The 16,391-nt window shown below is 37.1% G+C and overlaps 1 protein-coding gene across 2 annotated transcripts in view; it reads right to left on the reverse strand.

Annotated features, from left to right (window-relative positions):
* LOC124154689 (inositol polyphosphate-5-phosphatase A) overlaps positions 1–16,391 on the reverse strand; it is a 61,419-nt gene that overhangs the window by 39,558 nt on the left and 5,470 nt on the right. For both annotated transcript variants that reach the window (XM_046528570.1, XM_046528571.1), the window contains exons 6-7: positions 6,370–6,473; positions 3,789–3,905 (exon numbers count right to left, since the gene is read on the reverse strand). In XM_046528570.1, the coding sequence (XP_046384526.1) occupies positions 3,789–3,905; positions 6,370–6,473 (221 nt within the window). The remainder of the gene's footprint in view (positions 1–3,788; positions 3,906–6,369; positions 6,474–16,391) is intronic.

A 16,391-nucleotide genomic window follows, 5' to 3' on the forward strand; every position in this document is an offset into this window, starting at 1 on the left:
CGGCTGTGGCGCCATGCGCACGATTTGGACTGCTCGTCGCATAATATGCTCGGCAGTCCATACCACCATGTCCGGTATAGTCCACAAATTTCCACAGGGAAGAATGACGCCTCGGTAGCTTAACTGGCTAAAGCACTCGGCCGGAAATCGAGGGATCCGGGTTCGAATCCCGGTCAAGGCGAATGATTTTTTTCTCTGTGGATTTTTCGCACAATCAATTTATGAGTTATACTACGAGTCTCACTTGCCAGAGTTACTGACAAAGGGATATCTTCTCAGGATAATTTGTTTCTCCCAACTAACAATCCGAATCCATCTGCTCATCTGGTGCTATGCTAATTAGAAAGGAATGGGTAAGTTGCCTTATCTTGAGGACAAAAAATTTCATGACGCAGTCACATGGTCATGCTTCACCCTCTGTGTATGCTGTAAGCAATAGCATCAGTTCCAAACTTCACCTCGTATGGGTGGTTCCGTACTCTCCAGGATGGGTTGACTTCAAACTAGTGAGTGTTTTCTGTGTGAGTTTAATAAAGTCAGGTTTCGTTTTTATTAGTTTTATTTTTATCCGTCTTCAGACCATGGCCCTTCCGAGGAACCAAGTGAGAACTTTAAAAGATGGACTAAAAATAATTGAAGATGAAGAAAAGAATCCTGGCTAGAAGCACGTGAAGAATATTGCACAATGCCTTGGGTTTTCCGCTGGCACATGACGGTAGGGGTGGGGGTAGAGTGAGCTACCTAGTGAAAACAAGTAGGGAGATGAAGCTAAGGATCAGGGGCCGTATTCTGTAACTCCAAACCGATCGGTGCGGCACCGATTCGTCGGGTGCGACGTCACACCGACTCCCGGTAAGAAGTCGTGCGATTCTGTACGAACCCGATCGGTGCGGCACCGACGTGAGGGCGAGAGATCGTCGGTAGCCGTACCGACAGCAAAAAGGTGTCGGTACGGCCACCGACTAGTGGGTTTCATGAACTCCCCGGTGCGCATTGTACGTTTTATTTTGTTTTCACCTCATCACCGAGTAAATTAGGTTTGCTGCAATGTTATCTTTTTCTGCCCCTTCGAATAGGCCTCTATAATTCACTGCGTCAACATCTATATTGATTACCTTGACATAAATATAAGATATTGGTTAATAAACATTAGGTTTGCCACTATATAATGACTTTCTCTCATTTATGTTACCACTTTCACTTGCTTGTAATAGGATTTCTTTCACTCTATCATCATTTATTTGCTCCTTTGACATAAAAAAGATATTTTTGATTAAATATGAGTTTTTCCGCAATGTTATCACTTTATCTCACTCTGAATAGGCAACTATTATTTCACTCAATCATCATTTGGCGTATCTCTCGGCATAGAAATAAGATCTTTTTATTTAAGTATGAAGTTTGCCACGACGGTATCAGTTTCTTTCATCTGTAACAGGCAACTATATTTCATTTTATCGTCAGCCATTGATTCCCTTGACGATGAAAGAAGATATTTGTTAATAAGTATGAGGTTTACCGCAATATTATCATTTTCTCTCACTTGGAATGCGCAACTTAAACATATGTATTTCACCCAATCACAATTTCTTTACTTCCTCGTCATTACACTTCTTTTAATTACACCCAGTTCCATATTTTTATAACAATTTCCTAACTTGTTCCTCTAATATGACATTTACATTTGCTTTTGAATCCTACGTTCACGTTCCATGGTATGTTATTTTCGTCTGCTACGGTGCCAATGGCATAGCCTTCCGTTGATAACATTTAGACGGAACTTACTTAATGACAACTATATTACCAAATCATGAATAAATAGCAATATACGGAACCAATATTTAAAAAAAGAAACTACGATCTCAAGGATAGTTTCAATAATTCATTCCAGCAACAACAATCTCCATCACATACAAACTTTATTGTGATGTTGTAATATTGTTTCCTTCGATTCTGTATGTACAGCATTACTACCACACATTATATAAGCATTGTTAACAACTTATTCAATATCGTTTATCTTAATCTAGCAATAAGTCGTAATTTCCGCAAATAAAAAGATTGAGAATGACGACAACAAACTGTGCCAATGAGTCTTCACTTGTTTTTACCCTTCTTTCATTGGTGGAGACACGTGAAACTTCGGATATATTCGGATTTTCCCTGTTTGGGAAGGAGAGGGAACCGTACCGACTGGTTTGATACCGACGACCATACTGAATCGCTGAGTTTGCCGTCGTCGGTATGGAAACCGTCGTCGGTACGGAATGATGTGCTGTCGGTGGGCTGGGAAGGGAAACCGACCGGTGCGGTACCGACGAAATACAGAATACGGCCCCAGGTGGGCGTGCTGCTGACGATTAACGCGAGATTGTTCATGCTTTACACATTGCCTAAATTATATAAAAAATAAGTTTACTAGAAGGAACATTTCAAATAATAGCCTATTTTTGGCCTTTGTGATCCATCTCAAGACCAATTACTGGGCTGGCAAAAGCGTAACAGCATAATTTAAGCCTAAAATGCACATTGCTCTTGTGAATATGTGTACTGGAAATGGCGTTAGATGGATAAGAAGTTTTACATCTGATAGAAATCTATAATAGCAGTGTGGGTAGTGTAGCCAGGAATTTTGTTTGGGGGGGTCCAGAACCAGAGGGGAAAGTTTTTGAAAAACAGGGCAATAAGTAATTGGTTTTAAACTAATTTTAACACTTTTCATGATTGAAAAAACTTCATTTGTTAAAGAAATATTTAGAAAATTCATGATTTTACAATGTTTTGCTTTTTTTTGAGAGGGTAGGGTGAGAAGGGGGGGGGAGTCCGGACCCCCTTGACCTCCCCCCCTGGCTACGCCACTGAGCAGTGTGAATACTGAGTGGATAGTAAACCTTTTTTAGCGAGGTGCGGTCGAAGTTGAAAATACTCCTGCATGTGGTGGGAGAGTTTACACTGAATGAGGAAAGGATGAGGTTGCCAAATTTCTGATGGGCAAAGGATTAAACTTGAAAAGGCCCATGCCATCCCAGAAATTGTCTTTAAAAAACGTACCATTGTTGTAGGCACTAATGCTGCTGGTCTGCGAATCCCATGTGATCGGGAGGTTGAAATAACAAAGTAGGATCAGGTCACCAAGTGTGTGAACGCAGAACTCAAGGCATGCCTCCAGCACTGATATATCACTTGAATTACAATTTTGTAAACTGTTTATGGGGTCAACTAGTTTTGATAACAATTACTCATATTGATGACAAATAGATATTTTTTTGTCAGGAAAAAATGATGCAATAGTCATTGAAACTAACGAACAGCAATACACATTGTGCTGAAACATGTACTTTGTTATGTTAACAATGAGTACTTCTTCAGTTTGCTAAGTAACACCAAAAACAGCTGAATTTGCAGAAATTTTGATTTTCCTACATTTTCTTAAGTCTTAATTTTGCTGCATTTCATAAAGTCTCCAAAAATTTAAAATAGAATTATCATGCAATTGTTAGGTGAAATAAGCTTACTGTAACACACAGTCTCCGGCATTACTTTGTGGAACTGTTTCATTCTAAAAATAAAAAAAAACTTTGATATATTCCATACTTTATTTCAAATTGTACGACCCGGGTTTATGCATATCATGCTATCATCAGGTGATTGCATGATATGCAGAAATAAAGTGTGGAATATAACAAAGTATTCTTTATTTTCAAAATTTGAAATGAGCTTACGGTAAGAGGATAAACTCTTCCACTATGATGAAATAAATTATGCCAAAATGATATACATAATCTTACCGATTCCATTGCTACAAAGTTAGAAGCATCATGGAAGAGGTGAATATTGATTAGATCAAACACACTCCCATTCAGCATCCATCTTGTCCTGAGAAACCCTTTACGTGACCATTTCAGCTGTAAAGAATTGAAAAAATTACATATTCATCCATCAAATAGTTATGGCGATAATAGCATGATCAAATCGATGTTCCTCTGTACTTCAAATACATAATAATAATGCAATTTACCTTGTTTTCAGGCTTCTCATGTGTTTATGGCAAATATAGCAATAAAATTTCACAGTATGCATTCGTATAATACCATCCTGTTAGCTTCAAACATAACTTGCAAATATTTAACCATGTCTTACAAGGGGAGTATCTGAAAACCAAGTCTGAGAATTCAATCAAACTTTGTAGTGCTATAGTCCATCAGGAGTTATATTTCCGTGTCGGAACACAAAGCATTTTCATGACAGACAGGTACTTGGATAGGTTAAATTTTCATTACTTGAATGTAACCAAAATATACTTACTCGAGGAAGTGTAAATTTATTCCATTGGAAAACACAAAAAATCCAAACTTTTACTTTCATTTCATGTAATTTTCATAATGCATGTAAATCAAACAACCTAATATTCCTTAGGCACATTGTCTGTTATTTTAGGTTGCTCTCCAGAATCATTCACAGCTGCATGCATGTCCGTGATCACCGACCCCAATCAAGCACCACGATGCTTGGAAAACAGGAACACGGTACTCCCTTGATGGTGACTGGTGCACGATCACCCCATCGCCCAGCAGTGGTTATAAGGAACCAGGGCTTCAGGCAAACCATCTACGCAAGCAAGTGCCTGACTCATGCTGTCCCTACTTCCCCTGCTTCTTTCAATTCTCCTATTCCCTTCCTATCCAGGATGACTTTGACTAGTCACCGTGTAGACATGCCCGAGTGCGATGTAATCTCCAGTTACCTTGGGCCGTATTCAACCGCATGAAAATCCAGGGCATTAATTGCGCATGTGCGATATAACCCCATGAAAACCTTAACAAGAAGACGGAGCAACCTTATAGGCCACATATTGAGACATGATGGCCTGATGAAGACAATCGTCGAGGGAAGGCAAGAATGGAAAAGGAAGACCTCAAACAAAATATATGGAACAAGTAAAGAAGGATATGAAAGAGAAGAAATATGTAGGTGTGAAAAGATTAGCTGATAGGAGAACTGAGTGGAGAGCTGCGTCAAACCAGTCCTAGGATAGTTGACCAGTGATGATGATGATGATGATTGCAATATAAAATCGCACATAACATTTTTCTTCACTTATGATTCGCTTACCGTTCAAGAATCTTAAAAAATACTCCCGAGTTCTTTTTCCCACTGCTGATTGTCGTCTGCAATGCTAGATCAGATGAACAAATAACTTGAAACATTCCTTGTCAGATAGTAAATAAAATAATTCCATTTTACAAAGGGAATTCTAATGGAAATAATGGGCCCTGTGTAGCCATGCATTAAAATTCAAATAGCCTGCTGCTTTTGCGTCCGCTTTCATTTTTTTTACAATGATAGCGGAAAACATCAATGAAGTGTAAAACTCATGCACAGACGATCCGCAGAATGGATAAACTGCACCTGGATAATGAGGAGTCTACTGTACCTCTCCCAGAAAGAGAATTATCAATTCTTGTGGGTAAAACATATAATTTCCTAGATACGATTCACCTTTCCTAATTCGCAGAATGCTGAAATTTCAACTAATAAAGCACATGATTCGATTAGAGAAATTAAGATTGAATTATAAGAATATGAGTCCATAATATCATATTGAAACATAAAAGGAAACCAAGTACATACATGTGTCGTGTGAAAATGCTTCGTAAACTGACATGGAAATAACAATTGAAAACGTGAAAAAAATGGGAAAATATGAGGCCACACAAGAGAAAAATATTTCTGCACATGAAAATAAAATTTGACTGTCAGAGAAAATAATCATAAATAACAGGCTTCTGTAAAATGAAAAGAAGAAAGAAATAAAATAATAAATTCCACATGTGATGTTCGTTCCCAGGTCATGAGCATAGCAATCGGACCCTTTATACACTGGACTATGGCTTACTCATACTGGATGGGCTCTTATGCAGCAATACATTTCACCTGTAAATTTTTAACTACCGTTTTTGTTAAACTATTGGTTATACAACTTGGTTACAACAACACAATTGGGGGTGTGGCGAGGATAGCACCTAATGGACAATAACACTACAAAGTTTGATTGAATTCTGAGACCCGGTTTTCGAACACTCTCCTAGTTAGAATTCGACCACTTGAACTTTTCTAAAATTGTAATCATAGATCTTTTTACCAGAATAACTACATAATTTTTAACACATTAGAAAAATTTTGGTACAAACAATCAAATCTGGCAATAATATTCTAATATTATGTATTTGAATCTGTTTTTTAATGATTAAAAAAAAAAAAAAAAAAAAAAAACTAAGTTCTGTTTTTCACCAGGAATATCTAAAGACTAATGCACATTGAGTACGAATGAAAAATTTTCATTTGGTAGTCAGAGGCATCCCTCCATACCTCAGGAAAAAACTCCTGAGGGAACTTGGACTTTTCTTTGGTAGGTACGTCTTCAATATTTCCTGAGTGAAACTCCTTTTCCATGACAGGAACAAAGTTGGATGCTGAAATACAAAAGATTGCTTTTTCAGATTCTAAAATAAAGTAAAAATGAGAGTGCACAGTTATGGTCTCAGAAATGACATTTAAAAAGTCCATTCCTAACGTTTGAGAAAATCGAGTTAAGGAAGGACTCAGAGTAGGTTAGGAGACAGGGTGAATACAAGTAGTTTTGTTTTTCCCATAACTGCAGCCGCACATGCATTCATATATTCCCAGCAGCTTCAGGCTCAATTGACACATTCCTGACATTGGAAACATTCCCTTGATGCTTAACGAAGCCCACCACATTTCATTTGTTAACTTATGAGAATAAACATCTAGTTAAGGTTGGTGTTAAGGCTTCTGCATTGCTTTGACAGTGTTGGCTGCATTTTTTGGTCAGCTTTTAAGACTCATGAGTTTAAATGCTACAGTTTCACTACTACCGTAAGAATAAACGAAAATGCCATAATCCCTCATATTAAAACAAAGGATGGTTGGATTGGATACATCAGAACCAAATATCTGTGGATATTGCCCGTCATCAGATATAGTGGATCCAAATTCACGAAAGAAATGGAATCTGGGTCTGAAATTTTAAATTAACGCTTCAGTGAATGTGAAAAGAGTGGAAAGAGTTCCGATTCTCTCTTCGCATCTGCCAATACACTGCAATGCTGGTCCTTCACGTGAACCATTTTTTTAAAAGATCTCTAAGGAGATATGTAACAGAATTTCAACCGTTGAAAATTTTAAGGTACAATACAACAGGCATTTAGTGTGAATCTTCCCAAGACATTGAACAACCGTATAGGGAAGCTTCAGTGCCATACGATAGTATCCACACCAATAGTACATAACTACTGCGCAGATTTCATAAAAACACGAACTTTTTACCCTTACTCAGCCCATGCCTCTGACACTTAATATATGTATCAAGTTACAAGAAAACAATGCAAAGTTTATTCATCCCTGCTTCACCAACAGACCTTTTGCAGCCTAACTGCTTCAAAATCACCCCGTTTCGGAAGGCAACTGGTATGTGAGTCACCTATTGGACCCAATTGGATTGAAGGTGTCTAACAATAGCTTTCGGCTATTGGATGACATGCACAAGATTCAAAAAGAATGAGACCAAACATGATGCATTTCTGAAAGTATTTATATTTTTTAAGCTCTAACTTACTGAATCAAAGCTTTCGAGTTACAACAAGGCTATAACAATACTCAAAACTAAGATATGAAGTGATAGTACCTTGCACTTTTCCACATAAAACTTTATTTCAACACAGTTGACATGTTTCACTGCACTGCAGCATTATCAAGACTAACAAAAAAGTTAACCAAGCCAGAATAAATAGTCTCGTACAAATTTGCTCACTCACAAAAGAAAAGAGAAGGTGGGGTGGAAGTAGAAAATTACCCCATTCCTTGGTTTTTAAGGGTGGGGAAGAGAGTTGTGGGCAAGAGTGTAGGGAGGGTTGGGAATTTTAAACTGACCATTGGTCTGAGGTGAGGTGGGGGAGATCTGAGGTAAAATGGTGACTGTCTTCAGGTGCTCGGAGGGTTTTTTCCCGATTAGCTGAGGGAGGTCAAGGAGCAGGGAATGGAAGGGAAAAACATGGTCATTAGTGATATTTTCTATCCTACTAACTGCTGAAACGATGCGCAATTGCTCCCAAATGTCCATTTTTGTCCATGTTTGAGATTCAGTAGCTAGCAACCTTCCACAGCATGGTCCTCGGAGCTGTTGTCATTCCCCTCACAAATGAGGAATACTGTAACGAGTTATCCATCATATAGCTGGAGCTTATGGTTTCACGCAGGCTTTAATAAATAACATGCTAGCGAAAAAGAAAAATGAAATTTCCCTTAGGCAGATTTATTCATTTGAATCTGTGAAAGCTCAATGCTGGCGTAAAATAAATTACGTTGGTAATGTTTCCTTAAGAGTAGATAAATTTCTAAATCATCTTGGCATCAAACCAGCCTTCCACGGTATAAAGAATTTAAAATAGTTGCTTCCCAGTGTAAAAGACGCTGTCAATATCAGGGACCAAAGTGTAATTTATAGGCTGAAGAGTGGAGATTGTATGGCATCTTTCATTGGGCACATGGGGAGAAGTTTGAAGGTCAGAGATACTTCACATAATCACGTGTTTTGATCCGAGGATGCCTGCTGGAATGCAGGAGGAACTAATGTCTTTGGCACTACTACGACACGGTGAAAACCAAAAGATGCAGCCTACATTGTCTTGGTGACGTGTTCCAACTGAGACAGCAATTCTATAAGTTTGAAATTGAGAGCTGACCAAAGATTATTTTATGTAATAAGCATAAATCCATTCTCCTCAAAAAAAAAAGAAAAGAAAAAGCATCATGGGAAAATTAGGCAATGAACAAGGTCACACAAGTGTCATCATTCACCACAAAATCTTGCAATTCTTTCTCATACCAAGGTGATTCCCCTACATTCAATAGTATCCATTAATGCCAAGGATGAAGCCACCACTCAATACCTTGCAAATACACTTAATGCGGTGAAACAATTTAAGTGGTCCAAGGAGAAAGAGTGGAATCAAATTCTCAAACTCTACACACATATTTTTAGTAAAGTAAACAAAAAACAGCATAATGCTAAAATTGTTCAATAGAACAGCCAGAGTTTGCCATTTACACCAGTGATAATCTAATAGGATCAACATATTAAAAGAACTCGAGAAATTGAATTTTTCCAGGGTGAGTAAAAAGAAAATTTCAAAGATTCCAAAAATATTAAAGCACTCTCGGTGGTAGACGGAATGACACAAATGAGTGACAACGCAATTTTGCAATAAAGGCACGTAATCTATAAGCCACTGATTTACAGACTATGAGCAATAGTAATCCAAATAGCTCATGTAGAAATTATAGTAACTATTTTTAGTGATTAAAGGAATACAAATTGCGGCAATTCAAAAGAAAATTCAGATAACAACCCGCCTTAAAAGGCACAGCTCCCATTGCTGTTACAAAAGTTGAAATTCCACAAAATTACAGAGTCAACCCCTGTGAAAATACTATTTCCACGAGACTTATTGGTTCTCTTGAGGACACCCTAACAATGAATAGTAATGAGTAATAAGCTCTTATAAAAAATTTTTTTTAAAAAACCAGCCTTTATATTTAGATTACAGGGGATGAGCAACGTTTATATATGACACAAAGCAAAAAAACTCAGTGACCCCGAAAAACCAAAAGTGACGTATTAAAAAAGTCACTATATTTATTAAATTTTCAGTGAATGGTAAGCCCCTATGTTTCAAAATGCCACCCCTATGCTTTTAAATGCCTACCCCTATGTTAAAAATGCCACCCCGTACGTTTTATGTAACGGTAAAACAATATTCAAACATTTACAAAACCTTACAATTGTTAATAAATATATGAAGATCATAATTAGCTGTTGTACAGTTTTCACAAATTAAATGTATATGTGAATAAATGAGAAAATTGTAAAGATTCGTGTAGTGTGTACAAAAAATAAGGAAAGGTTATGAGTAAAGAACGTATATGTATTCAAAAGATGGGAAATTTTATGGTGGATAACTTTTACTGTGGTCGTAAAACGCGAAAATCGACCATTTGGAACTTCTTAGATCAAAAACATGTTTTGGGGGGCTATAGGTTGACTGGGGGGTGGTTAAAGGGGGGTTGGAGAGAAAAAGTTATATTTTCATGTATTGTCATCGGAAATGAAGAAGTGTGCAAAATTTCAGCGTTTTTGCTTCACAGGAAGTGAGTCAAATTTGAGTTACAAGATTTGTACCAGACAAACAGACAGGTTGGTGAGTTGATATAAAGGCTGGAAAAATAAGATTCCATACAGTAACTCAAATTTCAAAGAGCTGATTGTACTAGTATTTTCCACCAATTATGTTCTTGTCTATAACAGGCTACTATAATTTTCCAACACCTCTTTGACAGCAGTCGTTTAGTTGCAACTGTCCAAAGAATACAGCATGGCATTACAGAGTTTCTGTAGAAAATATACCACATGTTATTATTGCTAATGTTTGTTAGAGTATATTTTTAGAAAGACAGTGGTCAAATGTCACTATTAATTTCTGCTAATACTAAGGACCAACTGAAACAAACCACTGCCACTCAACAACATTCACATCCCATCCTGAAATTTTCAAAGAAAATTGTTGCACTGTGGTATGTGTGTCCATCCACAGCGGTGTCCGTAATCAGCGGAGAAATCCACACTAATAGCCATGGGAAAAAATTCCACTGGACCGGGATACGCACCACGGATCTTTGGGTCACTGCACCACAGTCTTAAATTGACAAGGGAATCTGAAGAACCAGAATTGCATAATTATCTGCACAGTGGCCCTGAAAGTCCTTGGCTTGATTATGTACTAGCCCAGGGGAATTTTTCTCCATGGCAATCAATCTGAGAAACCATTGCATGTTAAACAAATACTGGGCTGGGAAAATCGCAATTCAGAATGGCATGCTTCATAGGGAAACTCCAGAATGCTGCATCCTATGGTAAATTGAAAACTGCTTCTCTCTACAGGGATTTGTGGTTGCCTACCTCACATGAGCTACCACATCACTGTCTGAGTGACAGCATGCCCGGTACATAATATATCATGTCCAGCACTCCCTTGCAAATGAGCAGCAAGCAAAATGTATGTCAGTCTTCGAGCAGATCAGAGCTTTCCTGCAAGATCAGTGGCACCTGAGTGAGTTTTGTCTTCTTCAAGGTAAAGACTATGAACTGTTGGCATTTCAACAACAGAAAATATGTGAAATACCAATTTTCAAATGGGTATTATTATTTTATAAAGCATTAGCTGACAGTCAATTGATAGTTTCATACCTATCTTATGATGCGAGGCAGACGTTGAAACTCTTAATTTGTTTTTTAGTGGACTTAAAGGTTGGTGTCACTGCTTTTGTGACATCATAGTTTCTTAAAAAAATCTAGCAAAGTAATAGGTGATTAGCACAAGAACACACTTTTAAACAAAAAGAAGCAATAGAGTCCTACATGGTTTTTCTTGTGGTCTGGTTTTCACTCAAAAGAAAAGAGTGAAGAAAATACTTAGTCCGATAACGTTGGGGTGGAGGCAAGATAGTGGCCATAGATGTATGTACAAAACTTTTCCGTGAAGACAAACTGCAACATTACTAAGAATATTAAGTGCATGGGTGGTAGACGAACTCAAAGGAGGCCAAAAAAAACTACGACAATCGTACAATTTGAATCATCAAATGATAATGATGGCAAGAGACACTAAGCTCTTGACAACTTGTGATAATAGGGTGGCTAGACAACATTTTTTTCGGGAAGTGGAAATTTACGGGAAATGGTGAATTTTTTGGAGCACCTAGTTTCATTTGAAAACAAACCACAAAAAGCAACTTGACTGCTCAAAATTAGACTGCCAAATCATGCTTTAAAATATCCAAAGAAAGGAACTGCCTAATTTACAGGGATGAAACTAAGGTATTTTTAGCAGATACTGCCAGGTCTGTCATGAGTCGAAGAAATCAGTGACTTCAAAGCTTAGCTTCACCATGTTTCTCTTGAATAAAATTAAACCACAATTTAAACTAATCCAAATGATTAACCTTAAAAGTAACTGTTTTCTATACTTTTAGAGTAAGTAAATATGTACATTTTACATAGAATTTGAATATATTTTTGATATAATATTGTTTTTTTTTTTTACCAGCTCATACCCCTGGAAAATGCTATGTAATGATTGGAAGCAGAGTACGAAAAATCAGATGGAAGCAAGACTTTTATCGGGGAGAAGCCAGGGAATAGACAATTAATTTGAATCAGTGAATCATGTGAAAGGCCTGATTGCAGTTACCAGAAACAAAAATAGCCTTGGTGAAAGTGATATCTTGCCCAATGAGAGTCTTCATTTTGAACGCATTGAAAACTGTTTATGGCAACTCCAATCTCACCTCAACCTAAATATAGTACAGTAGTAGTAGAATATTGTGGTTGAGGTTGATAGGTTTAGATAGTTTGCATAAGACTGACTATGATCCTTGCGCTCTCAATGTCATATAGTATTCCACAATAAAAGATGACTCCTTGCCTAGAATGCTAGACAACCACTGGTTTAAATAGACATACTGGATTTCCAAAAGCATCATTACCAGATGGAAAATTTCCAAGTTCTTGGGGAGCAATACTCGAGGACTGATACGGAAGAATTGAAACATTCAAAAAACACATCTGCGAATCCATCAATGACTGTATGCACTACCAATTCATGATATTTGAGTTTCGATGACCTGAGTACATATCTGTGCTTCCGACTAATAGCTTGGATTCTGAGAGCACAATGCGTCCACTGCACTCGTTGGAGGCTGCATTTGTCCCTGCCTCTGTAGACACTCTCACGTGTGGTGTGATGCACAGCTTTAAGTTTTGGATGCACCGCACATAAAAAGAGATTGAACTAGCAATACTAGCATGATTTTTTTCTAGCATAACTTGAAAACCAGGACCTGTAGAACCTCACGACCTCTCCAGGAATCCAACTCGGATTTCCAAATTCATTTAAAGTTCTCGCAACACTCATGGTAGATTTTCCCCTTCAATAAATAAAGCCCCAGCTAACCCCCCCGGAATCTGAGGTTTTCTCAGTTGGTTTCTGCAGAGGGTGCCAGTACGCACATGTATGAGAAGCAATTCTGTTTGCTTGCACGCCGTCTTACCAATGCAGCAGCCACAATAATCTACGAACCACGTTCATTTGCATTTTCTTGGGCAATAAATGAATTGCCAGTTTTGCTCCACTTATACATTTCATCACAATAATGGATAATTAACACCTATGACAAGCAATTAAAAAGCAGAATGCCTATATTTACGTTACAAATCCCAATAACTTCTATGTGTACTGAAAAGAAATTGTCTAACATTCAGTAGACACAAAGTTATGTTATGTTATAAATACATTAAAATATGAATGCTGCCTGGCTTACAATTAGTGTCTACGGCTGTCACATCGTTACTCGTCATCTTCACTCATTAATGCTATAGGATATAAAAAAATAATTTTATATGATTTATCTATTTCTCCAAAATCATCCAAATCCATTTCAAATGATTCACTAAAGACAAAATAAGTTTCCATAAGTGTCCATTTTCAGGCTTGATGACTTCGCATAATTTCAGAGGTTACTGCATTCCTGCTTCATCCGAGGTAGAACAATATGGCATAACCTGCATGGTGGGAGAAATAGCTAACATACTCTACAAATAAAGTCTCTATTGAGCTTAAGTCTAAATTGAGCTCTGCCCTCAACTAATGACCAACCTTTGGTTGAATCACTGAGTTAGTGAAGGGTAGGATAATGATCAGTGCACCAACTGGCAGGACTGATATCATGAGGGAGATTAAGTGATAACTGCGAGGGCATTCTTTAGGCCCTGATCCCAACTTTCCGACAGGTTTCCTCAGAGTCATCGCAATGCATAATTAACCCAATGAAGAGGATAATGAAAAAGTCCTTTGTGTTAGTGCATCTTTATTTACAGTGAACATACTAAAAATTAGCATAGATTGTCAGTAAAAGTTTCACGTTTAGCTTTGTGGAAACTTGTCATTGAGGAACAGGAGATTGAAAACAACCTGGTTTAAAACCAGACTTTAATTTAAAAACTCTCAAGGGTGCACATACAGAAGAAGACCCATCATTTGGGTGCTGACACCTGAGTTGGTTTACGCATTAAACTGTGGATTTACACCACGTTAGTTTTCTTTATGAATGAATAGCATGGGTTGTATCTTACCCATTGTAATGAACAACATATGGGAGCTGGAGGAGGTTGAAAAAAACAACTTAGAAGGCCGTATTAAATGAAAAAAATTATCCAAGGCATAGGTCACAGAATTTAATATCTTCCATCAAAAGGGCTTCTACATGAATCCTCACGTTATGTGTATTTACAACCGGCCAGGTCAGTGATCGCCAAGGGCCACGAGCTTAGGGGGCCCCCACAACGATCGCATCTATTGTGAAGCATACGTGAAAGGTGTAATGAAATAAAAAACTCAGATTACTTGAACCAAAGTTTTTTTGGCAATTAGAAAATTCTATGTTTTCAATAGTTTCTTTATTTACAACATAATCAGTGTAAAGCGATTATATGAAAAAATGAATATAATAAAGGTGTCAGAAGACGGTGTGATGCTTTTTGAGAGGGTTATTCGAAAATGTTATTTTAGTGGTTAGTTATATTTCAGGGAGGTTTTAAAGACCAAAAACACTGAATACAAAATAGAACCACAGTGAATAACAGATTAACAGTGAATTTTTTAATTTAATAAGCTGTGAAATTCTTAATTCTCATAGTACTTTTTCCTAATAAGTTGCTATTTTTTATTAACTTTTATCTATTTTTTAAGTGCCCGAAAAGCGTCAAAATACATTTCTGGACGTGCAAATTCAATAAAATTTTTAGCAGAGGAGGACCCCGAAATCTCCGGCCCCACTACAAGTCCTAATCAAGGGCCCCAAATCACCCTAGATGGCCCTGCCCCAGCTAGAAGATGGAAAAATTAAATTCTGAACATTCTACTCAGGAAAAGTTTTTTTTCTTTCATTAATACCTCAACTCTGATATTCCTCTTAATTTATCTTGTGTAGCAGCTGGCCTAGTGAATATTCCGTCAGATTTTCCATTTGTCAGGCATTATTTTTATTTCTCCAAGGTAAACATACATTTTTTCTCTTAAATGATAAGGGAATGCTTGGTACATACATACTTTGTATGATTTAGCGTAAACATTGGGATGGGTGACATGAATTCTCAAACACCATGCATGGATGATGAAGTATGTGCTATTTGCAGAGATTACGGTTGAAATTAAAATGTTGCCTTGAATACAAAGCTTTTAAATTTTGGCAGTTATTGGCAATACCTGCTTTATCAAAATCTGTAATCAGCTATTGATTGATTTTTTATTATTTTTTTTACTATAGTATCCTCAAATAATCCAACAGAATTGAATTTCTCAAGCTCATCATGGAGCACAAGGTCACTGAAAATATATCGAACACTCTGAATTAAATTATTTCAGATGAACAGGCACTCAAGTTGTCACACGCCATCTAGCACATCAATGTTCATGAATAGATGGATGTGTGGAATGAAATAATTCAATAGCTATAAAAATGGGAAATGAGTTTTGAGGAAAGATATAGCGCTTCCCCAGCAAATCATGAACTTTTCTTGGGTCCCCCAACAGACAAGCGCATCTTTGTGTCCTCACCTGACAGTAACAGACCCAAGAAGGGCTCACTACAGAGTTTTTAGATGCTATGAGACATGAAATTATTCAATATTTGATTCTGATAGTTGAGGTAAAATTTAATACTTCAGCTCAATGCTCAAATGTTAAAAAAAGCGATTATTTCAAATTGATAGCTTTAGGCGTGACTTGGAGAAATTACTCCTTGTTAAATAAAAAAAACCTGGTAAATTTCACATTAATGAAGATCAGTTTTTCCGCTGTGCAACATCCTCAGGTGCCAATACTCGAGGATGCACAGCAACATAAATTATCATTATCAAAATCATCGTATCACAATTAAAATGCATTTATGTGAAATTTACACGCTATTCAATCCATTTCAGCATGAACATTTTAAAATTTCCATAATTGGAATAAAATAAAAATTAATTGCACACAAAATTGAATAAATAATAAAGTTCAAAATAACATCAGCACACTTTCTCATCTAGTTAAATAATGCCATGCTGACACTGAGTAAGGATATATCACCGCCAGACTTTATCTGTAATAGCATTGATATAAATGCATCAGCAACATGAAAAATGAATGAATCCACTCTTTTTGCAGATAATCATTGGGGGTGGATATAAGGGCAAGAAACAATATTTAAGATTACAG

Source organism: Ischnura elegans, chromosome 2 (assembly GCF_921293095.1).
Source record: "Ischnura elegans chromosome 2, ioIscEleg1.1, whole genome shotgun sequence".
Lineage (NCBI taxonomy): Eukaryota > Metazoa > Arthropoda > Insecta > Odonata > Coenagrionidae > Ischnura > Ischnura elegans.